At 34.7% G+C, this 24,772-nt stretch overlaps 1 protein-coding gene across 2 annotated transcripts in view; it reads right to left on the bottom strand.

Annotated features, from left to right (window-relative positions):
* Positions 1-974: 974 nt before the first annotated feature.
* Positions 975-24,772, bottom strand: part of TASP1 (taspase 1) — a 101,116-nt gene continuing 77,318 nt past the window's right edge. For both annotated transcript variants that reach the window (XM_067292701.1, XM_013960125.2), the window contains exons 12-14: positions 20,660-20,770; positions 14,983-15,056; positions 975-2,454 (exon numbers count right to left, since the gene is read on the bottom strand). In XM_067292701.1, coding sequence (XP_067148802.1) covers positions 2,362-2,454; positions 14,983-15,056; positions 20,660-20,770 — 278 coding nt within the window. In that variant the 3' untranslated portion in view covers positions 975-2,361. The remainder of the gene's footprint in view (positions 2,455-14,982; positions 15,057-20,659; positions 20,771-24,772) is intronic.

Here is a 24,772-nt window from a genome sequence, read left to right as displayed (position 1 = left end):
AAGGGAAAGGTGGGGGGAAGAAGCAAATCACCAATTAACACATCTTGCAGGCCATTCTGCCATGCTTATTCCATGAAAGAGTGAACTTATGCCAGTGTTTCTATGAAGCTTACACTGAAAAGCACTTTTAGAATGAAAGTAAGCTAACACTGTTATTTTAGGTTTTCAAAAAACAATGCCATTTTCAAATACTGGTATCTACAAACCCATTACCTTCAATTTTCTGAAGCACTCATGCAATCATTTAATGCTGTATGAAAGAGCAACTTTAATGATTCCGACAACTCGGCTTCTTTGTTAGATTTCTTAAGCATTGTACTCTGTACAGTCAAGTCCTGAGCTACTGTCAATCACTACAGTTCTCCTTCACTTCATCAGACCAGATTCTGGGTATAGCTGCTAAGGATCCTGCCTGATAACTGAACACAAACTATTTTAGACAGATGTTTTCTACTCTTTTTTGTTCTGCATCCTGAAAAGCCACTGTTATTGTTATCTACAGAAATTTATAGAAATATCTTTGATCACAGAACTGTCTTCAAACAAAAATTTTATCCTGAACACATCTCAAAACAAAAAAGGAATCTGGAAGTCTCCCATTGACTGCTCTGGCGTATCTAAGTTACAAAATTAATACTTTTTTAAAAAGACTATTTAAATGCTGAAGCTAGATTAAGATTTTAAGTGACCTTTCCTACTTAATCTATTTTTTAAAAAAGCACTGCAGTGTTATACAGCCTCCAAACTTCTAAGAACAGAAATTAAGCAAACTGCTATTTCAGATAATAACAGTACAAACTCAGCCCATACTTCAAAAAAATTCAAATGACTTCTGTACAGCTGCACAAGTCTTGGCTAGAAAATTTTTCTTTCAACATACAAGCTTGTACTGATGTCACAATTTGGAAAAAAAAAAAAACACACAAAGAAGACAACATCTTAATGTATGCTGTAACATAACAGTGAAAATGAACTCAGGATTTTAAAAAAATTTATTAAGATTTTTATCCATGGAAAATTGGTACTACAGCCAATGTAACCGTTTAATCAGTCAAGTATGTCTGTTATAAGCAGGCACAACATTACAAAAAAGGCAAGTACAATGCCCAGTTAAGTGAATACAGTCTGAATATCTATTCATCCACTACTTCTGAAAACAGAATTATCAAATATCCACCAGGAAAAAAGATGAACTATTTTAGTTTCTCTTTGGCATACTTATCAGAACAATGGATTAATTACAAAAGTCTTCTATTGCTGCCAATGTTGTGAAGAAAAAAAAGCACTGAATGGAAGATCGTATGTCCGAACACACTTTTAGGACTCAGGTGATCTAACATATCAGAACTGGTGACAAAAGACAGTTCAACTGCCAGTGTTTTACAAGGCAGAGAAGGATTACATTGTTTTATAATGCAGTTTTGTTGAAGGTATAAAAAGAATTACAGTAAATTTATGCACAGTACATATATATTACACACAGTTATATAAATACCCATGCTGTAGCTGGACTTTAGGAAGTTGCTTTATCAATAAGAAAGCTACTATCAGACCTCCCAACATCCATTTAATACACATTGCACTTCGCATCCAGTAATATGTTCATTTCTGTACCTCTCTCTTAAAAATAGATTTAAAACAGAAGCAAGGAATAATATCGAATCTTTCCATAAACATTTTCTTATTTACATTGTAATATTCCATTATACATAAAGACTACGTTACAATACATTATCTTCATATAGCTTTTTGTAATACATACAGCTTGAAGCTATTAACATCTTAGTTTGGGAACAGAGATATGACCTATAAGACTATTTAAAACAATTCTAGCTTTAATTTTGCTCTAGTTTGTTTCACTGAAACCATTCTTTGACAAAAAAAATTCCCCCTTATTGGGAGACAAAAAAGCAACCCATGTTTAAACCACCACTGTATTTCCTTAAACCATTGAGAAACTTAGAAACCATAATCATTTTTGCATAATTATATAGCCACTTCAAAGGCCTGTTACTTTTAAATTTAGAACATGAATGATAATTGCGACCACATCTTCAAATTAATTTTTTACAACCTTCAGATATTTTTCAAAAATAAAACAATGAATGCATAATCATTAACTATACATGATCTTTGCACAACTGGGAAGAGTTCCTATTTTATTGGGGAAAAAATGAACGTGCACACTCCCCCATTCACAGAGTGAGAACATAAACTACAGCAGCACTTGTCTCATGGTGCACATGGTTGCAATACGGGATATAAAACAAAGCAGAAATTCCAACATCTGTTAAAACACAAAAGGACTTATTGTACAAAAAGTCATTCACATTCTCTACAATGAAGCAAGGAATCAGCTGTTCAACTCTCTGGGCTTTCCAGACGGCAAACTCCTCCTTCTATTGCCACAGACTGTCCTGCCACGGCCCCGGGAGGAAGTCTTGAAATGTGAGTCTGTGGCAAAATTGAGAGTATTATCAAGTGAGAAGAGAGGCAAAATTATACAGGACACAAAGCAAGCTTGCAAGTATTGAACAATTAAGCTGGTCCACTACAGAAGTCTGAGAGTAAATTACAAAGCAACTTGAAAAGCTGCAAACGACTGGAAATCTTTTATTTTGTGCGCGTTAATGTTTAACACATGAAGAGAAGGGCCATGACAGATGTGTAGAAAAGATAAACTGGATGACCCAGTTCACTGAAACTAGATTAAAGGGATACTCAGTGTGAAAACAAAATCAAAATAACTGCAGAATTGCATGGTATATAAGGCCTGTCCATTAGAGAGATTCAAAAAAGTTTAGTACTCCAAACAGAAATATATACCCTGTAGAAACCCTACACAGAATAAAATACTTGACAGAGATGAACTTGCACCTTAAAGCATAAGGCAACCACTATGATGAGAATGCAAAGAAGAAATTTTGCTACATAGAATACCTAGTTGTCAACTTAAAAAATCCAAAGGTTTCCACTAAGGTATTTGTTGCCAACTGCCAAATAAATGGATACAAACAGCAACTGTATTTCTCTTAATAGGCTTCTTTTCCATGGAGGACTGAGCTGTAAAAAGTAATTTTTAAAAGCAAGCATTTGAGATGGCTCTGCAATATTTAAACCAGAAAATAAAAGCACGTGTGTGTGTGCATGCACACACATAGAAGTTCAGCTTGTTACTCTATTATACTCAGTGAAATAAAAAATCTGCAAAGAAATCCTTTATATTCTGTGGTATATTTAGTTACTGCTGGGCAGAAGCATTCACATATTAAAAGATATTTTGGCTTACTGTTAAAAGTAATGATTAAACTATCTTTTTTCCCTACATGCAGCATTTTTATACTGTGAAAGCTACTTATGTTTTCTTCTACACTGTTGATATGGAAATACTGCAGCGCCATTTACAGATACATTGACTGTTTTCATATAAAGCCAAGTGGCTAAAGCAGTGTTTAAACAGAACAACAAAAGGAGTGAGAAGCAAGTTTCCACAAACTGTTTCCAACTTTCAGAGCTGTTGAGTGGACTCTGGCAAAACTTTAAAAAGCTTTAAGGCTACTCTAAAATGCAATAGGGCTGATAGCTGCATTTCCAAGGCCTTAAGGCAGAAAGTGTCCGTGGCAGGGAATCACTAGCTCCAAGCTACACTCCAGCCACTCCTCCCACTGAAACAGGATGCTGTCCTTCACTCCCCCCACTAGTTACACACTTCATCAAGTGACTCATTAATGCTTAGACAATTTAATGATTAAACAATTATTAAATTAGAAACCAGGAGTGACTCCTACTATGATATAGAACTCACAACAGTTAAGTTGCCGGCATGAAAAAATTACAGCTTCCTCTAAGTGCAGCCAACTACATATTTAAGTTTTTGCATGTACATTATCCTATTTGTAAGATTTAAGTGCTGTAAAATGTATATCTTGCAATGAGTTGTGACAAAAACTGTGGATGTAAAAGTTCAGTAAGAATAGCTTGTACTAATTGAACAGAAAGTTATTTGATGCTGTAACAACAATTCACTGCATCGCACAGGCATTTTATATTTCAGAGAGACAGCTTCTTTTAATTCCTTTCTTGATAAGGGTATCCTTGTGTCTGCTCTTAGGTGGTCTTGTTTTCAGTTGAATTACAGAATGAAATTTAATTAAAAGCATTTAAAGGTTTTCATTCTACTGGTAGAACTTTGATCTTTAGCATTCCTGCTTGATATATGAACATCTTCCTACTTTTAGAACAATTTTGGTTACAATTGTGACTGACCACTTCAAGAAGAAAAGATTCCTTTCAAATCTGTTACAGTTTCTCTCAAATGTAGCTGACAATTTTTGGAGCTGTTATTTCATAGGTTTAAAAAAAAAAGAGAGAGAGAGAAACAAGTGGAAGGGTATTTTTGATTTTTAAGACCAGAAGTCCCAAGATATTTTTCCAGGCCTACGAAAAATTTGAAATGAAAAGTGGGATGGAATGACAGTGTAAAAGCATTGTTCAAAGGGCACAGTAACAACCTTTTCTCAATGGAAGAATGCCACTGACTGTTTAGTGAGATACCACAATCAAAGCAAATCAGTCTAATCTGAATCAGGCATCATTTATAAGCAGGATCAGTCAGGCTGAGTTATTAGCAGACCACAGTAGCAATACAATAAAAAGCACCGAAGCCCAAAGATTCCGCTTAGTAGCACAAGAGAGGAAACTTGTTACCAAAACCGAAGAAATCTTAGAACTATCATGATTAGCATGAATCTTATAATAAAATTTTTCATTATAACTACAACAGACCTGATTTGTGTAAATTAGTTTTCTGGCCCAAGTTATGAATTAACTTTTTACATAAGTTTGACTTATCCAACAACCAAGCAAAGTTAAATGCCTAGCACATCCTCAAATAATTGCAGGAGCAAAATATAAGGTGCTATTGAATCCACATTAAACTTAAAAACTGTTATTTTAAACACTAATTAAATATAATATCCTAATAAGATCTTGAGCAAGGAATGGAAAAAAAAATACAAGGAGGGGGTGAGGAGCTAGTCAAATATTTGTAATTTAAGCATAGCTTACTTGGCTATCTATCTATCTATGTATATCATATACACATTTATACATATATAAATAGTATGCAGATATACAAAGTATGCAGTATGAATACTTCTTTCAAAGAGCAAATACTGTTGCTGTTTTACATTGACTACTTGATATTACTTTCAGCAATAAGTGCCTTGTGTAGAACAAACCCCAGACAGATATATTTCAAATATCTGTTACATAACAGGTAATATGAAAAGATAAAATTGCCATGCCTTCAGATAAATTCCCAAGTGAATTCTTATGTCATCCTTATTCTTAGCCATAAGAATGAATTCTAGTAATTAATAAGAAAGAACATTTTCGGTTTTTAAATGCAACCACAGAACTTATTTGTACAGTTTGTTACATTTTTATATCTCAACATCACATTTTACATTAAGTCTAGATTGTTCAGTAGATTAGGTTTAGATTGAAAAAAATGAAAAACAAACAAGCAAAAAAGAACAACACTGGATGGCTTTTAATTGAATTTGATTAGTCCGTCAGCTTTACAAGTTGAATGGACCCACATATGGGGGAAATCATGCCTAGCAGCACAAAAACAGGAAAAGAAAAAAATTTCTTGAATTAATCATTCACTCAGTTCCATGGAACTTTTTGGCAAACTTTATACTTGGGCAAATTTTGTTCTTTTGGGGCAAACTGTATACTAAGTAAAGATAGATTGGGAATGACTGGGATGTTCAGATATCCTTAAAAATAAATTTTACCCATTCAGTCCCAAATACTGTCCCTGAAAAAATTTTGATTTGCTTTACTTTCCCAGAGAAATATGAAGTTGGTAAGGGCCCAGTAGAAGCACTGATCCTGATAGAATGGACTATGAAACAACCTCGTAACCCCAGATCTCTGCCTGTACATGAGAGGAGAAATCTCATGCCCAGTCTACAAGAGCAAAAAGATAAATGCTACAAGAAATACTTGATTTTTTTTTCTTTTTTTTTCCCTCTCTCCTTAAAAGCACAACCAAGTTAACCATCCCTCAGACACTGGTTCTTGCTCTATGTACCTGTCACCAGAAAGAAGCCCCAACCCTCCTTTCCCCCCTAACCAAATCAAAACCACACAACGACCCTACGCTACAGACATTGCCCATGCAGTCTCTTATGTGCCCTGGAAAGTTCCCCACCACCCTGCAAGTCCAAAACTAATAGGTCACGCTGCCCTGAAATAAGTGTTAACTACTACAGTGAAAACATATGATTTCATCTTTTCATCAGCTACATTTGATCAATTTTTTAAGCTACACATTTTCAGTATTACCTTCTTTTTAATATTTCAGGTTGTGCCAAGACTTACTTTATTTCATGTCTCATAGATAAAGATTCCCAAACAACGTTGAGGTAAACTAATAGCACGTATGAAGAACAACTTTTTTTTCCCCCCAGTCTGTAAAGAGCTAGCCTCCTCATTTTATTCATATAAGAACGTCACGAAAGCTTCGGGGTTTTTTTATTAAAAGCATAAATACAGTGTACAATGAATACCGTGTTTAAGCCAAAAGACAGACAGCGCTGCATGAGGAAATTGAAGTCAATCAACCACTGCCAAGAGGACAGAGTACAACTACCAGATGGCAGCACATTCAGTTCTTAAGCAAATCTAGGGAGTAATTCATGTGTTTCGGGTTTTTTTATTATTATTATTATTATTATTACATGCTCAAGATGTGCCTTGGACAGAATAATTTATAAAACAAACTTTTTCCATTCATTACACTATTGAGATGAAATATAATGAAACGGAGACAAAGGACATCATGTACTTAATTAAATTTGCTTTCTAGCACCTTACTTCTTAAAGAAAAAAGTACCATACACATATATTCTTTGTAAATTTGATATCACTCAGAAGCATACAAACTTTCTAGCTGGGTACATGCTCCCACCATAAGAACCATCTGTCCAACTATTCTCAACCTCTTTTCCAGGCAGCAATAGTCTGTTCTGGCAGCAATAGCCATCCTCTGCTGATCCCTCTCCTGGGAAGCTCTCCTCCATCACAGCTTTAATGAACACATGCCATAAGACAGGAGAAGGTGCCCCACAAAACAGCAGCAACTAGAGGCAGGCTTCTGCTATCGGAATAATTTACTCGACATGCAATTCACTTTTGGAGGAACTTTCAAAAAAAGAGAGGTGCCAGACTGATTGCCCTTGTGAGCAAAGGGCAGATGTGCACATGGAGCATATCCAGCTCACAGGCAGGGAGAATAAGGATTCTCAATACAAGTTTTTCAAAAAGCCAACAGTTTTCCAAGCTCAAATCCATTCTGTGGGTTAAATAAATTATTAAACACTACTTCTACATCTAAAAACAATAGTATAATGCATCAGAAAGAATCAAATTTTAAGAAAGTTGGAAACTAAAGCATTTTAATATAAATCATTCATACACATATTTAGGCACTCTAGAACAATGCACCAACCAATCATTTATTCAGCTCTCTACTCCAGGCTTTTGTAGGGGTATTCTAAAATACTGTCACATATTTTAAAATGTGATTTTTACTGTTCTGACTTGCAGATGTTAAGTCAGGTAGTCGCATTTACATTCATTTACCTAGATAAGCAATCTCATCTACTCTGTTCTATTCTAAGGTGTGGTAGTCAAATATGAGGAAAGTTCCAGAACTTTTGGTTTTATACAAGAACTCAGCCCAAAAACTTGAACTTGTTTTCCCATCTCAGAGCCCATAATTTCTGTGAAGATCTATGAGTCAAATATTTTAACTGGTATCTCAGCACCGAAGGTTATTTCCAAGTAGTATAAATACTATATTTTTTATGAGAGAACTCGACTGTATGCACAGAGTTCTTTCCAAGTAAGAATTTCTGAATGATTCCCCAATCTCCAGACAAGAGTGCAGATTAAAAAAAAAAAAAAAAAAAGTATGTGACATATACTTTTCCTGTCTCATGAACTTAAAAAGAGTGTCTCTGCAGTCTGAAATGAACAACTAAGTTATTTGACTTAGTGTTGCTGTTAACTAAAATGACTTAGTAAGTTTTTCCACTAATTTTCAAATTTTAGAATTAAGATCCTTCCAAGACATATTTCTTCACCCAATGAGCAACTGGATAGTTGCCCTTCTCCTGACAAGGGATTTTCAAAAACCTTTTTACTTACAAGGTGAAATACGAGAGCTTATTACCAGAAAACCCAACAATGATCACTGTAATCAGCGTTTGTCATATATATTACTTTAGACATAGAGGAAAGTAATTTTGCTATATTTTACAGTTAGTAAAGTCTATTAAAATCTGATTACAATACCTAACATCTCAACAGGAAGAGTGAATTGTAAAAGGCCTCACTGTCCACTATGTTTCTTAAAACTGGAAAATGAAATTTGTTTTGAAAGATAGTTTCTGTTTGCATCCACAGCACTTGGTGTAGACTGCAGTTGTCATTAATGGATGTCTCCAAACACAGCAATATGCAATACAACATGCTCCACTACTGTTTCCCCATATCCTGCAAAGCAACCTGAATTTGGTTCATTAAAAAATGGAAAGAATGGTATATTGAGTTTGCAATATTAAAACCTGCCATAAGATAAAGCTTAGTAATTCATGTTGTACGAACAGATCACAGGACCTGCCATAGAGACTTAAAATGGCAACTAAATCTGGACTGTATTCAATATTATAACTAGACTTTTAGAAATGATGGTTGTTTAGGTCATCTAGCTATTAGAAAAACTAAAATCTATAAAGCTGAACTACAACAATATCTCAAAAGGATTTGTTTTCTTGGGTTAGCAACACTTTAAACACACATTCCATTACTTTCCTGTTTAAAACAGTTTAGAAGTGCACTATTGATTTGGAAACTGCTTTTTTTTTTAAATCACATTTGATGAAAAAAATGTTACAGTTTCCAGGAGAAAAACTGTTATGAAACTAATTTCAATCTTTTACTGTAGTAAGTACTAAAGGAAAAGACGGCTAATTATGGTGAATTTTATTTACAACAGAAATCTTTAAAAAAAATTTCAGTTTAAGTTATAAATATATTTAGTACAACACTTGATATGTAAGAGTTGATCATTGGGTACAATAGCACTAATTCGCATCTAGTAAATATACTATGATACCTTTTTTTTTTAAGCACTGCTTCATAGTACACACATCTCTATAGAATTATGCCAGATTTATAAATGTACTAAGGCAACAAATATACATTAATTTAAATTGGAATTAAGCAGCTAAATACCTTGCAAAACCTTGTTGTAAAGCAAAAAGGACTTTGTCAGGGTTAAAAATAAATTATATCAAATAAAAAATTATTTTCTGGGGATCCCCACTTTAATTTAGTATTTGCTACAAGTTGCCATAATTGATACTTCACATTCCTGCCCCCATCCTAACTCAAACATGCAGTTACAACATACCACAAGTACGTCCTGCAGGTTCCCAATGGTTTTCATTTCTGTATTGCAGACTCGGTTGTTGCTGTTGGTGGGTTGTTTGGGGGGATTTTGCTTTTTATAACTTATTTTGTTTCAGCTTCATATTACATATGATAAAGAATACAGCATCCATGGAAGACAACATCAAACAAAAGACCAGAAACTGTGTGAACAACTGCAATGTCCAAGTACTTAACTGAGAGCACTAAAACAACAACTCAAACAAGCAGACTGTTTTCTCCCTACCAGTCTTTACCCAGCCTCCTCAAAAGCATATTTTTAAAACAAAATAAATAAATCTGCTGAGGAATACATGGAAGAGTGAAGCTGGTTATAAAAGCAGGAAGAACTAAGTTTTAATTGAGGTCATAAACTAAGTGGAGGAAAATTGCCAGCAGAAGTAAGAACCGTGAACTGTCTATCCAGAAATCTATTAGTGACTAAACTGGGCACAGTCAACATAACTTAGTAATAATTTAACTATTTTATTTTGGGAAAATATATATGCAAGTAAATCAAGAAAGCTGTACCAGGTACAACCAGAATATGTGTATGCTCACAAGTTAGCCTATGCAACTGCATTATATTTCCCTAAGTATACAGGAATTACATAGTAAATGTGAAAATACTGCCTTCATAAGAACCATACTGTGCTGAAAAATTATTTCAAATACATACAGATAATGCAGGACCAAAAATGCACAGTATTGATACTGAGTTTTGATTTTTTCACTTGGAAGGAAGCAATCAGACTTCAAAAACTACTGAAAACACACCTATTTTTACGGAAAAACATTATTCACCATCAACAATTCTATGTCACTAAGTTAATAGCAGGAACTTGGAGATTCAGGAAAAAAGAAGTCGTATGGCATGTCCTGCCAACTTATATTCAGTGCATAAAATCAGGGGCAAGGAGCGAGCAAATACTCTGCAGACACTGCTAGTGCTAAAAGGGCTCCAGCTTGAATGATCATGCACAGATACACAATGCTGAACAGGCACAAAAGCAACACTTCTCAAAGGAGGATTGCCTCTGTCCTTAGCCAGACCATTCAAGAGGTACAGTTCACACGTACACTCACACTGCAGGTGTACATTGCACTGTCATTTGAAAATGGAACTTCTCCTTTTAGCGCCTCAGAGGGGAAAAGCAGACAGGAAACAAGGAGATACGAGCACTAGGTAATTCAGAGGAGTCAAGTCACTTGTAACCTACCTGCTAACCTTTCCTTCCAGCTCTCCATCTACACCTAAAATCATAGTATGGGTGAATTCAAGGAGTCAGCTTTCCCCCTCCCAAATCATGTGGCAGAAGGTCTCAAAGCCCCTCATGCAAACTGACACTGTGAAACTTCCCTACCAAAATTCACACCAACCCACAAGAGCTCAAACATTGTACACCACCTGTGAAAGTATGGATGGAACTCCAGGAAGCTATACCACAGTTATCAGGATGGAGATCTTTTCCCAACAGTAACAACAAAATTACTTAGGCTCTCAAGGTGTGACCTAATCACAACAGGAGGCTCTGCTGTGTCCAGAGAAAATGGAGGCACCCTATGAACCATAATAGACATTCAGAAGATCTTAACACAGCTAAGAAACCTGGGCTCCTTCAGCTCAGGCAAATAGTTCAAGAAAATTGGAATTGATTAATTGAAAGTAGTCAAAATATCTTCAAACAGGGCAGAGCTCTGGTAACAGACTGACCTTCCTAGTTGATGATCTTAGCTAAGATCAGCTGCTGGATCTGTTATGGATCCATAAACAACATCTGGAAGGCTATTCTGTACCTCAGAAAAAGAAGAAAGTTTGGGCAGGAAATCTAAAAGGGCTAAGAACTTACCAAAGATCTTGGATTTGTATCACGTAATTTATGAGTCAACATCACAGTGAGACAAAGTAATAAACATACTTCCTCAGTTCATTAAGACATTTAACTTTCCAGTCCTTCAATCTAGAAAACTTAACCTTTGCTGACACAGCAGTTACCACTACAAGAGGAGAAGGATGAGTGCAGAGTAAGTCCAAAGAGCAATATTTTCTATTGATTTTCACAGCTGTAGGCAGAAACTTCCACAGAAGACTAGAATATTTAACAACTTCCCTACTGGCTAGAAATGCTTGCATGTCAGACTATGTGACAATTGCACCATCATATAGAAGGTAATGCAAGAGCTTGCTTCAGGGGATCTTGGGGGGGTCCATTCACCCTCCTAAAAAACAGGCCTAATGTTGAAACAATGTAGACTAGATACCTTTCTAGAAAGTATACTTTAAATCAAACAATTATTAGTCACAGTGCAAAACTGTCCTATGGCTCTTGCTGGCTCAGCCATTTTCTGCATTTAGGCTGGCAAGTGAGCTTTTGGGCAGTCTAATCTGGAGGTAAATGGCAGGCTGTAGAACCCAGTCTTCTCGCAGTGTCTCCTAAATCTGTATGAAATAAACCCTCATTGCAAGGCTGATTCCAAATCAGTACTTGGAGAGCTCACAGTACAAAAAGCCAGAAGCACCAGTAGGTCAGATGTACATACCATTTCAAGTCTCTGGTCCCACTTTCCTGTTTCCCTTTTCTTTTCTTTTTTTTTTTCAATGAGATGCTGATAGCTAATTCGTTGAATATGTTTCCACCTCTCAAGCATGCAGTTTTTCCAGGCAAGCTAGTGTCCAACTTGTAAGAGTCTAAGTGCGTGCCTTGTAAGAAAGGCCTCCAATATCGCCACAATCTCAGTGTGGGATTCAGGACCACCATTCACTATGTCCTATTTTGAAATGCATTAACCTCCAAAACACAAAGAATCACACTAAGATTATAAAGCAGGATCTTTTTGCACTTAGTGTGCATCTCTTTTTATAATTATGGTTCTAATATTAGAATGGTCTAATTCACAATACTACACACTTCAAAAGCTTCTCACTTTCTAGAAATCTTGCTGCAAATATATCTGCTATTTTCTTGCTTATTAATATTAACCAGCCCAAAATCAGCCACTGTGACAATCCCCTGGTTTAAGAATAAAACTTGAGTCCTGAACTGGTGAAAGAAACAAAAATTGAAACTCTTTACCAACCCAGAAGGAATAGGAAAACAAGATGCTTCCCTATAAGCTGCCTGACCATTTTGCTATATATGGCACCCATGTACAAGTGATATTTTATATTTTATGAATTCTTATACAATTATTCTTTCATGGCAAGTACTCAAAATTAACTCAAAACTGTTACTCTGAGGGTTGCTTTTTTTTTTTTTTTTTTGCTTGCAATACATTGTGTTCTATTTCAAGCCCAGTTTTCCATCTATAACTGAGCCCTAGTTGTAACAGAATAAAATTCCAGCTTTTATGACAGAAGACTTTTTTTGATCAATAGAAGTCAGCAGCAAAAGCATTTGTGGTTTTTCTCTGGAAAGCATTTGTGGCCACAGACTCAAAGGAGGAAGAAAGGGAGGAGGATTAACTCTTCAATGAAGGTCAAAAACATAATTTAAAAGTGAACCAAGTGGAGCAGCTGTTTCTGTCAGCGCAATCAAGATTACCAGCTGGAGAATTTACCAGCAGTAAGAAAACAATGTACACCAGATGTCAAATGTTGCAACCGTGAGTAGGAAAACATCTCTGGGCATGGCACTGTCATGCTAGTACTCATTACCAGACAGATTTCATATTTAGCATTTATTTATTAATTAGAGAGACACTATCAGAAAGAAACAATAATATTTCCTTAGAAACAGCTTTTGAGCCTTACCATACAAGCCAGAGGCAGGTGTACACGTTATAATCATTTAACATTTCACATTTTAATAATTCTCCCTATTTCACTGGAAACACAACATAATGAATTTTAAATTAACTAATGAAGATTAAAACATCTGCAGCAGAGCTTGCTATAGTTTCACTCAGGTCAATCTGAGCTTTTAGTCTGACTTTGGATCCTTTTCTAATAAAATCTAAATTAAATATTAAAAAAAAAAAGTAATAACACACCCTATTCCACAAATAATTAACTAGAAAGAACTTTCCATATGCCATGAAAGAGCACATCACTAATACCTCTACCAGCACTTCTTTTGCCAGCTGCTTTTTATCCTCCTCCTCCTTCTGAGGCATTCTTGTCTTTTTTTCTATCCATATTCACTCCTCAGATGAACTCAACAATTCCCAGTGCTTGGCCAGCATGTTATTCCGGTTTCAGTGTGTAAAATTATCTGATGTTGATTTCTTTCTTCTGTACATTTTCACTTATCTCACACACACCCTCTTTTATATTTGCCTCTCAAATGAAATCCAGCCAAAAAAAAAATAAAAACCACAAACCAAACCAAAACCCAAATCCTTCGCTTTCTTTTTCAGTCCTCTATCCCTCCCACTGCTAATGACTGAAACTTCTTTCTCAGTTGAGACACAAGCAGCCATTTCTGGAGACAGTCAGCAAATCCAGGTCCTCACCAAATTCTTTCCCTTTTCAGGCTTTAAAATTCACCCTTCTATAAATTCTACCATCAAAACACTGGAAGTCTTCATTACTCTTATCTGCCAGTATAAACTTCCTGGTTGTCATCTCCTCCTGTAGTCCATGCAAAGTATTCCTGTAAATCCCTCCTTCCCATTATTTTAACCTTATCAGTGAACCTTCCTCTTAATTAGTTCTTTCCCCATTTTTGTCACTTTCTGCAACAAGTTCTGACTGTTCACTCTCAGTCTTGAATATCCACAGCTATACATTTATAAATGTCTACAGAAATTATTCTCTGCTTGCATTTCAGCTTCTCCCATAATCTCTCATTCTTATTGTCCAAACACCTTCCCTGAATGCAACAGTTGCTACATCACAATACCTGCTTTTTTCTCCCTTCAGTGCTATACTCCTGAGAACAGATGGTTCCTCTCCTCCTTTTCAGTTAATCGCTACTATTTGATGTTAAGGATTTTTTCCAGTTTCCACTGCTAAACTTAGTTTTAACATTAAATTATTTCTCTCATTCCCCAAAAAATTTTAATTAAACCCCAAGAAAATGAAAACATGGATGTCAATATCCAATTTGTTTGTCATAGATGCTGTTCTAGGAACTACCCCAAAGTTTTTGTTTTATATCCTCTCCTTTCTTCCTTGTTAATGCAACTGCTTTATCCAAAAGAAGATATATCCACAGAGAAATACTATCACCCTAAATGGCCAATATAACTTAATCAAGCTGGATAAAGTTGACAGTAACTGTCAGGGAAGGCAGCAGAAATACATTTGTGTGTGGCACCTTTTCCTGATATATTACATATATTAGTGTAGGTTTATTAACTGCTACAATTGAAAAAATAGACAAGGCATTAGAAATGCTCTATCAATAGGTACAATTAATGGCTTATGCACTTTTTCCCTTCTCTTAAAAACAGGCATTTCAATATATATTACATCCTTATATATCCTTAGCTTCTGCACTAATTCTCCTGTATTACAACCTATTCAGGGCTTACCTTAGCTTTGCCATCCTGTGCAGACATATATCCTACACACATGCTCTCTGTTGTATGGCTCCACAGAAATTCCACTATAAAGAAAAATGTAACAAGTCACAAATAAATGCATTTGTTTCCAGTATAAGATGCAGTTTAACAAGATTGGAATCTTGAGAAACAACTTAAACTTGGCTTAAAATATAGTTTGGGAAAGAAAAAAAACCCCAAGAAGATCTTATAAGACTTAAGAAGAATTACTCACTAGCATAAATTAACCTCAAAAAGAAACAGTTATCAAACAATCAACAAATTTTTCCTGTACTGTTTGCAGTCACATACTGCAAAATTATTACTCAGAAAGTGAAAGTTACTTTAGTGATATTGAACCTTCAAGACGAGAAATATATAAACTGCAATTATAGCTAAAACGTAGAGCAGACATTTAAAGCAGAGGCCTTTTCCACCCATAAAGTAGAAGCATAAAGGAGAAGCAGATACAATCAGTATTTGCTTGCCTTGAACCCAGACATAAGCACACTACAATAGCATAACCACAGACTGTGTATAAGCCTGCTGTAACATTGTAACACTACCTACAGTATAACCAGTCACAAGCAATTTGTCACACAGCTAAATAAATATATATGTTATACATAAACACAATGGGGCAAAGGAAGATTTGTGGTATAGCTGCACAAATGGGGTAGAGGAAAACATACAGAAGTAGTAAAATCTGTAAGGTAAGACCCAAAGACCCAGAGCAGGCAGGAAAGAGGTCTGATAAAACCAAAATAATCCTGCAGAAGAAGCAGGAGAGTTATCTGATGGATCTAGAAAAATCCTGCACAATAAGCAAGAGAGATGTCTGGAAAAAACAGAGCAAGTCCTGATCCCAAAAATACGATAAATTACGTCAAGAGCAGATGTAATATCCCCCTTTCTTCTGGGGAGCAGAGGAGGAGCATGGAGCATGATTATTGCTAGCTATTAAAAGAAATACAGCAAAAAACTAAATTACGTAATTATTTCTCTGAACACATTTCATCAAATTTTATTTTTATATATATATATATTCCTGCAATAAAGACAGTTAGTTATTCTATATACAGCCAGACTCCTTCAGGACTACATAATTTATCTTCAGTCAAAATTACACAAATACTACATATGTTAAGTTATACTTTAACTCACTATATGCTATAAGACAGGAAATTTATGTGCTACATAAAAAAGAGCCTTTAAAAATAGCTATGCTGTAAGAATCTTACTTCAGTGGAAAGAAAACCAAAATCAACAGAAGACAAATAGTCTTTACTTAGAAATTCAATCAATGATATTCCATCAAATCGATGTACTGGGGTACTACATCACTAACATCACAATTATTCAATTCCTGAATGTAAAAATTGTAAATCAAACTTGCAGCATTCTCCGTATGCTTAGCAATCCCATTCCCTGACTCAGGAGTCAGCATCATCTATTGGACAGCCTTGGCTTTCAAACAGTTGAAAGAAAACACTAAGGTCAAAGGCTCCTAGAGGCAGTCAACTTCAAAAATATTCAGTCATCAATAAGCTAAACAGCATGAAATGCTCTCAATCCCACCTGTAGCAGCTTTTAAAGAAGAGTTATTGAAGTACTAACTCCAAAAATGTAACATACAAAAGATATTTCTATATCATTTTCCCATCCAAGCCTTCCAAAATCCCTGAGTCGTCCATCACTATTACCCTAGAACCATCAACAGAGGTGTAAGGATTCATGTCTCAAATCTCTAGTTCTTTGTAGCAAAATGAAAGAAACACTACAAAGATGATGTACTGCTCTAGCATAAGAAGAAAGGCATCTTTAGGCAAATTTAAAAAAATCATCTTTCTTTTACAGCTTGGCTCAACCAGATATGTGGTAGCTATAAAAGGCTGGAGGGGAACTATGGATCTACTCACAGCACATCACAAGGGATTCAAATTCTGTAGTAAGACTTCAATGAGTTATTATGTTCAGTTACAAATCAAAGTAGTGTAGCATGAAAACTCCTCCTCTGACACTTTACCATTTCAATGTAACTATCCTTTTCCTATCCAGGACTGACCATCACTTCAGGGAAGATCTTGGTAGTCTCGTTTTAGAATACACGTCACTCCCAACAACTTGCACAGGAACTATTTGTGGAGCAAGACATGAAACATCATGAATATTTAAATGTAGTCCTTTCCAGTAAAAGGCTTGCATAAAAAAAGTAATGGATAGTTTATACTAGCCTATATTTTATTTAGGCAGACTACTTAAAAACAAACAAACAAACAAAAAATCCTCTCCCACTCCACTTCCCACAGAAGACAATAGTGCGTTTCTACAGTTCTATTTTAAGAATTTTATCTTTCAAAACAATTTGTAGTTCATATTTGTGACAGGAAAAAAAGTAGGTAAAATAGTTTAATAAATAATAATAATAAATAGTTTAATTATAAAAATGTTCAAAAGGTAGCTAAATACTGATCTTGTCATCTTTAAGAGCTCCTATCTCCATAGTTACTTTAATCCAATCCATCTGATATGCCCTCAGAAATGTAGTATACTGTATAATAGAGACAACAGTATTAATATTTTTCCAAATGCCTAGTGCTAATAGAATTGTTTGGAATGTTAACCTAAAAAAACCCAAATTTTTCTTTATAAATTGTGATAAGATGCATTTTTTCCTTACTGTTTAATTAAAAGCATCATGCTTTGCATAAAAATATTTCTCACAACTCTTTGTTCTTTTTATGAGTAAAATAGCAATAATTTGCTTTCCTTGCTCCCTAATACAACAGGATTAACACATCTAGTTCTCTCTTCACCAAGAGGTGAAAATATTTTCCAAGTTAATGACAAGCCAATTTTCCAAAATTAAAGAATCTTAAATTTCTCAAGTGACCAGAATATGAATACCAAGAAGGTATAATGAGACATTAAAGCTAATTACTATAATAGGAAAATAATTTCTATTACAAAATAGGATACAGAAACAGAGCCTTACCAGCTAGATTTCTTTTAGATTTAATGTTTGCTATATATATGGAATATACCTAACAGATGATTTATTGTAATACATACATACTAATACATATTATTATATGTATTAGTAACTTTAAAATATTTTAAGTATTTTTAACTGTCAGTTCTGGTCTTTATATCATAACATTAAAGATTCCTAAAAACGTGTAATAATAGTGTTTATCTTGCATGAATTTATTGCAATAATTTCTTTGAAAATTATCCTATCAAACTTTTAATAAATACCTTAGAAAGAAACACATTACCTGACTTATTTGAAAGGTGTTTAACGCTCTTAGAAACACTTGTTCTATTCCTGAATTTCTTCTCTTATTCACATCACTTCCTAAGGAGTTTGACTTTCAGCACTCACAAATATTTTAGCACCTTTGAGTGCCAGATTTTTCTCAGGACTTTTTACATTTCATTTTACTGTACTTCAAATGATGCTCACAAGACAGAAACAGGATATAGCCTAACAGACATGAACACCTGAGGAGAATAAAGCTCAATCAACAAATAAAACTGATTCTAAAAATTAAACCCAAGGAATTTGATGGAAGAAACAAAGATGCCTTTGATCACAAAAATGCTACCACATGGTAGCAAAGATGCTACCAAAGAAAAGGGGGCAAACTGCCATAGTGCAGAGAAGTAGCAAAGACGTTTTCCTTTTTAAATGTTAGAGATGTAGGAAACAGGTATCTATTTTTGCCTAACCACAGCAGAGTCTTCTCTTCAACTGTGCTAGCCCCACATGTTATTAAGAGAATTTTAATAATAAAAAGTGTTTTCCTTCAGTTAGTATAGTCACAGTCTAGGTACTAAGTCCACTGTTTGTCACACATGGGAAGCATTAGTAAATCTCTATGAGGAGAATCCTAATTTTGTTAGGTCTTTATCATCATGTTTCATGCTACATGAAACCATTATGGAAGAGATACTGATCAAAAGCATAAAGCCCACATAAACTTGGATTGCTAGGTATAGAAACATTAATTTTATTAACTATATTAAGCAAAATTATTGGCTAGAGTAAATCACATGGTGGGGGAGGAATCAGACTCAAGTTGACAAACACAAAGTAGTACATGAAATTTAAAGATAATGCAAGCCAGCCAGGTGTAATATGGGAACAAAACCAAAAGATAACATATACCTTATCATGTGCAACTGTAATAATTTCACCCTAACCTCCTGGAAGTGACTGAACAGACAGGAATAAATACTGGAGTTTGTGTGGGTTAACTGATCATTAAGAATATATCTACTGGCTCATCTTTAGCACTCACTCAGCCTGCTACTCTAGGCTGGCTGTAAGCAGGCAAACTCTGATGACATAATGCTAGGATTTACTGGGACAAAAGCAGTAATGAATTAAGAAAAGATGAGATGTCTCTCTAAATAATAGCTCATAAATTCAAAAAAAATTATACAATTCAAGAATTACCAGGTAAAATTCTATAACCTGCCTTAATACACAGTCAAATTAGGTGATCAAATTTGCCATGTCAGATCTGAAAAAGATATGAAATCTACTACAAGTTAAATTAAAAGTTCATATGTCAAATCCATAATGTTGTTGGCAGCTATTCATGAAGCACTAGAGGAAACAATAATAGAACAGAGGCTTATACAAAGAAACAACATTTCTTACTGGCAGCATATAGAATTATATACATAATTCAGTTTCATGCAACCCAATAAATAAGCAGATAGCATTGACCAGACATGTATGACCACATCTGAAGAGCCCCACAGAAAAGGACATGGTACAAGTGGAATGTCAAAATAATTCACATGTCCCCAATCCTAATTCCCTGCCTTCAAAGAGAAGGGCTGTATTTCTACCCACCTCTGCTAGCAGCCTACAGAGCTCAGTTTCCTCACTGCTTGTCTACTAAGAAAAAACACATGCCAGTTTACTATAATATGCTTGTTCTGCTGTAAATCAATGAGGCTGATGATTACTTTTTTTTTCCTAGGACACAGACAGTGCTGAAGGGCTGTAAATCTCAAACCCTTTTTAACCGGTTAGCTATAGAGTTGAAAAGCTTTTTTTTTGGTGGTCTCAATATAAAGAAGTACTCTTGTGCATATATGCAAATAGAAACTGCAGCTTATCTGAACAGGTTTTCCTGGGCATAACAAAAATAACTTCTAACCATAAAACTACTTACTCTTCAAATTTCAAGTCTATCCCCCAAATATTCGCATTTTGTCCCTCAAAAATGAGGAACAAAAAACTTTAGATAGCATTTTGACACATAAACTCCTGAAAAGCAGTAAACAGTTGTATGCATTTTTCTTAGCTAAAAATGTGATTGTTTGTATGAAGAACATAACCCTCCCATCCCTCCCCACAAACAACCATTATTTCTACATCACGTTTTCAGAAAGATTCCACACATCCCTCCATATCACATTTCTGCTCAGAAATAGCAACTTAGAAGGAACGGTCTTTCCATAGTTTTAACAAACGAGGCTAATATTATTAGTTCACTTTCTAAAGTTTTATCATTTCAAACCTTTTAAATTTCTTTTTATTCTCTCCATGGCTTTTGAACAATGGTAAACACATACATACAATTTTTATTTCATCTTCTGCTTTGAGCTAGCATTTAGCCTAAAATAAAAATACATAAAAAATTCCTACCTAGTAAAGTTGGCTTTTCTTGTGATGAGTCAGGCTCTGCTGCACATCTGCACGACCGAAGAACTATCACACCTCCAAGTACACCATCTTCATTGGCTAGAAAAGGTGAACCTGGGAAAAATTATTAGAGACAGTTATTTGAAAAAAGAATAGTTTTGGGGGTATTTTTCTTATTTCACTTTCCTACCCTTCCCCTCTTGTCACTAAGGGTTGAAAAGACTGCCAGGTCATTTACAAAAATGTCAGCTTTACTTCCTTACTGTTTCTAATAAGTAATTTTCTAAAGAGATTTCATGGTTCATGAAAACTTAGACTTTCATTGTATAATTGGCAAAGATAACACTGAAAATTGCCAAGACAGCTTTAAAATGGAAGCTTGAATATTCATTATTTTATTCAAAATAGAAAGGAAAACACCAAACTAAAGCAGTAAAAATATTTAAACATAATGAGTGACGTAATGAGCTTTGCTCATCACTTTGTGATCACCTTCACATCTTCTCTAGGAAAATAATGCAAAGCTCTGAATTAGAAAAATTTTAGAAGCACATGACATGAACCTTCTGTGCTTCTATTGCTTTATTTCTGTGGACAACAGATATCTGAACATCTCAGACTTGAAACTCAGAATTCAGTCTGGATTTTAGCATGACTCAAATTCTCAGAACATTAATATCAGATCAAATATCGCTCACACAGTAGAAAATGGCAAAACCTGGCCAGATGGAATCATATGCACTCCGATCTGAGACTGCTCTAAGGAGATCTAGCAAACCTCAACAGGCCACACACTGGTGAAGCCCCCCCTTCCGAAACAGACAGTAGATAACCTGTATCAACATCATCCTTCAGGCAAACCAGTCTAATGCAGATTAGAATTTTTCGTGAAATTTTGCTTTAGCACAGACAGTTCAAGTGAAAATAAAGTACTTTTTTCATGCAATATTCACAGCAGTCTGTGACATTTAATAAAAATATTTGGAAATTAAATTTGTGAGTACATAACCATTTGTTATTGGATCAAGGAAGATATAATCATGAAAAGGGGACTGTCAAGTTAAAAAGAACAAGTGGCTCTTAATATTTATTTCTTCTGTATTATAATTAATATAAAGATGGTCACATATGGAAAAAATTAAGTAAATTTGGGTCACTTTAACAGTTTGCTTGTTTTTCCCAATGAGCGCTTTGTATAGAGAATGAGCAAACTGATATGACAGTCTTCCTTGCTGTTTTATGAATATTAACAGAAAAGCCAAAACACATCCTACTTCTTAAAAGTGGTTTTCTATCATTAATTTAAGACATATGATATAAAAAGTCTTCTACCAGAAGTTGGAAAATTTTTAAAGTTAGCTGAATCAAATCTAAGCATTCTTTTTCTGGTTTGTAATTGAAATGAGATTCCTATAGTCTTAAATATGGAAAGAATGGTATGATTTAAATATGACTTAAAATGTCTTGAGCCACAAAATTAAGTCTTGCACTTAAGTCCAAGTATATCCTAGCTGCACATTTGTAACAAAATGTAATTTAAAACTGAATATACAATTACAACAAGCATTTCATATATTTCTTTTCAATTATTTTCTTTTAAATAAATTAATACACTACACCTAACACACAGACACTGTGAAAGGCATTAATAGCCACAAGAAGTTTAAGGCATATTTACAGTACAGTCCCCCAAGAAGATTCCTTTGATCAGCCCACAGCTATTCCCATGATTCAAATTACTCCTTTAATACAAATTGTCACAACTAACAATAAAACTAACTTCAAGCCTTACTGTAAGAAAACTGCAAGTATACCACATTCTCTCTGAAGGTAAGAGCAGTCATGTTCAGAAGTGAAGCAAGGTGGTCGGTCATTACAATAGAAATCCATATTGCAGGAAGATTAGAAATGTAGCATGCTTAATAAACAATATTATCTTATTTGACCTAATACAAACAAAGATATCATCATTTAGGCACTATTTACTTTGCCCAAGAACTCTTACTAGGTGTTGATCACACCTGTTGTGTTACCACTCATCTACTGCAACCAAAGCCCTGTTAACCTAGAATACAGCCAATCATAACATACTAGATAATAAAATAGGAAAATAGGTACTATAGAAACAGAAATGCCAGGCTTGGGAAGTTGGAAAGTTTTACCATTCAAACCATTAGTTTTCTACTTCAGTCCTTCCAAGATGTTAAGTGTGTCTTTTGTACTTTTACTGCCTTAACCAAATGCCAGTTAAGTGTGAGTTCTGGTTTCCACGAGCAACTGAACAAAAAAAAAGTGTTTTCCTCAGTAGGAGACAGGCATCCTTTAATCTTTATTTCAGAAACTTAGGTCCTTAACCTGAACTTGGTCTGCAGACCTTATCTTATACTGAATTGCATAAATTATCCAGGCTACAAGCTATGCTATGGTGAAAAATCATTGTAGATAGACAAAAATGTTTTGTTTTTTTCTAAGCAGTATTTCTTCTCCTCTTTCTAGGGCTTGTTAATAATCATTTTATTGTTCTGACAAAAATACTAATAATCTCATAAATGAGAATGGTTAAAAACATTCTAATTCATAAGAACACAGCAAACAAACCATATTTGAGGCAGACAGCATATTTTAGGCCATACTCAAACACTAAGATTGTATTAATGTGCATAAAAACAGATAGCAACTACTGGATTATAGACTTCATGCCATTAACTTCTGGTTCAAGAAATGCTTATGTGGCCTTAATCATTTATTTTTTAGAGGTTTTCTTCCTTCTACACTCAGGAAAGAGTGCATGAAAGAAAAGTCTGTAAATAAACCAGTCACAAATCTCTTCATTTTCCTAATATTTTTGTCAACTATGTCTCACCAACAACTGACCAAATTTTCAGTAACCACAGTAACTTGCACATGCTATGCTGTCTCTATCTAAGCTTAAAGAGAGGATGTAGCTGTATACTTCTTGTGCTAAGAGAATGGCAAAACATTTAATGTTACATTTTTATTAAACTCCTTTCATTTTTAGAGCGATTTCTTTGCAGGAAATTAACTTGAATCCTTAGGCAGAGTTATAACACATTCTTCGATGCGATATACTTATCCTACACATGGGGGGGGGGAAGGGAAGAAATATTACATACTTCTTTTTCTAGAAAAGCCTGCCATAATCCCTAACTGTTTCCATTAGGTTGGCATTCCCCTATACTACTCTGATATGGTAACTTTGGCCCTTTGGTTTTCCTGGCCAGTTTGTGTCCAGAAACATTATTCGTCTATTTTTCAGGTTTAAAAGAGGAAGGAAAAACAAACAAAATATGTGTTATTTTCAGTCAAATTCAGAATGAGAAAACTAATCACTCAGATTATGTCCTTTATGAGCCTTTTAAAAAAAAGTTTTAAAAATAATTTAAAAACTGAGCTTCAAGCACAAAAGAGAAATTCTTAAGCTTACAATTTAATCCAAAGAGATGTACTACCTATACATGCACAACTAAGACCATGAAAACCCAAATTCTGCAAATATTTACAGCGTTTTGTACTTTAAATACATTTTCAGTCATATTGCCTTAAATATACACAACTGTTTGCTGAACCAAATTACTTCTTTAATGATTACGTTCTGTGGAAGCTTCACTACCAGTCTGCAAGATCCAAAGGCTTTGAATTCTGTGCTAAACACTCAATACCTAGAAAATTAACTGTATTAATTCAGCCTCTACTGAAACAAATTGTCACTCTAATGTCATTTCAACTAATTCAAAAACAGGATTAATTTAGTAGCAGTGTGCATAATAAAAGCATGGAAAAGTATACTTTTATCTTTAGCAGTCATAAAACACACCAGATAAGCAAAGCAGATTAGCGTCCTTGAGAATAACACAAGTTTGGCCCATCAGTTTGTTTGCTTGTTTTTAACTTATTGCAATAATGCACAGAACCCCAAACTAGAACAGGCCCTACCATACCAACTTTGTAAGGATCAAACATAACTGTAGCACTGGGCTGATACAGAAACAAGTAACACGGCTTAGAGTAACTAGCAGTGGTGGCAGTCTAAATGGTGGCAGTCAAAAACAGTTGCTTACAATAGTAGTACTACAGTCACTACAGTAAATTCAGAGA

This window comes from Apteryx mantelli, chromosome 3, assembly GCF_036417845.1.
Source record: "Apteryx mantelli isolate bAptMan1 chromosome 3, bAptMan1.hap1, whole genome shotgun sequence".
Lineage (NCBI taxonomy): Eukaryota > Metazoa > Chordata > Aves > Apterygiformes > Apterygidae > Apteryx > Apteryx mantelli.
Note: the sequence above shows the minus strand (reverse complement) of the source record. Positions and strands in the feature narration are given on the sequence as shown.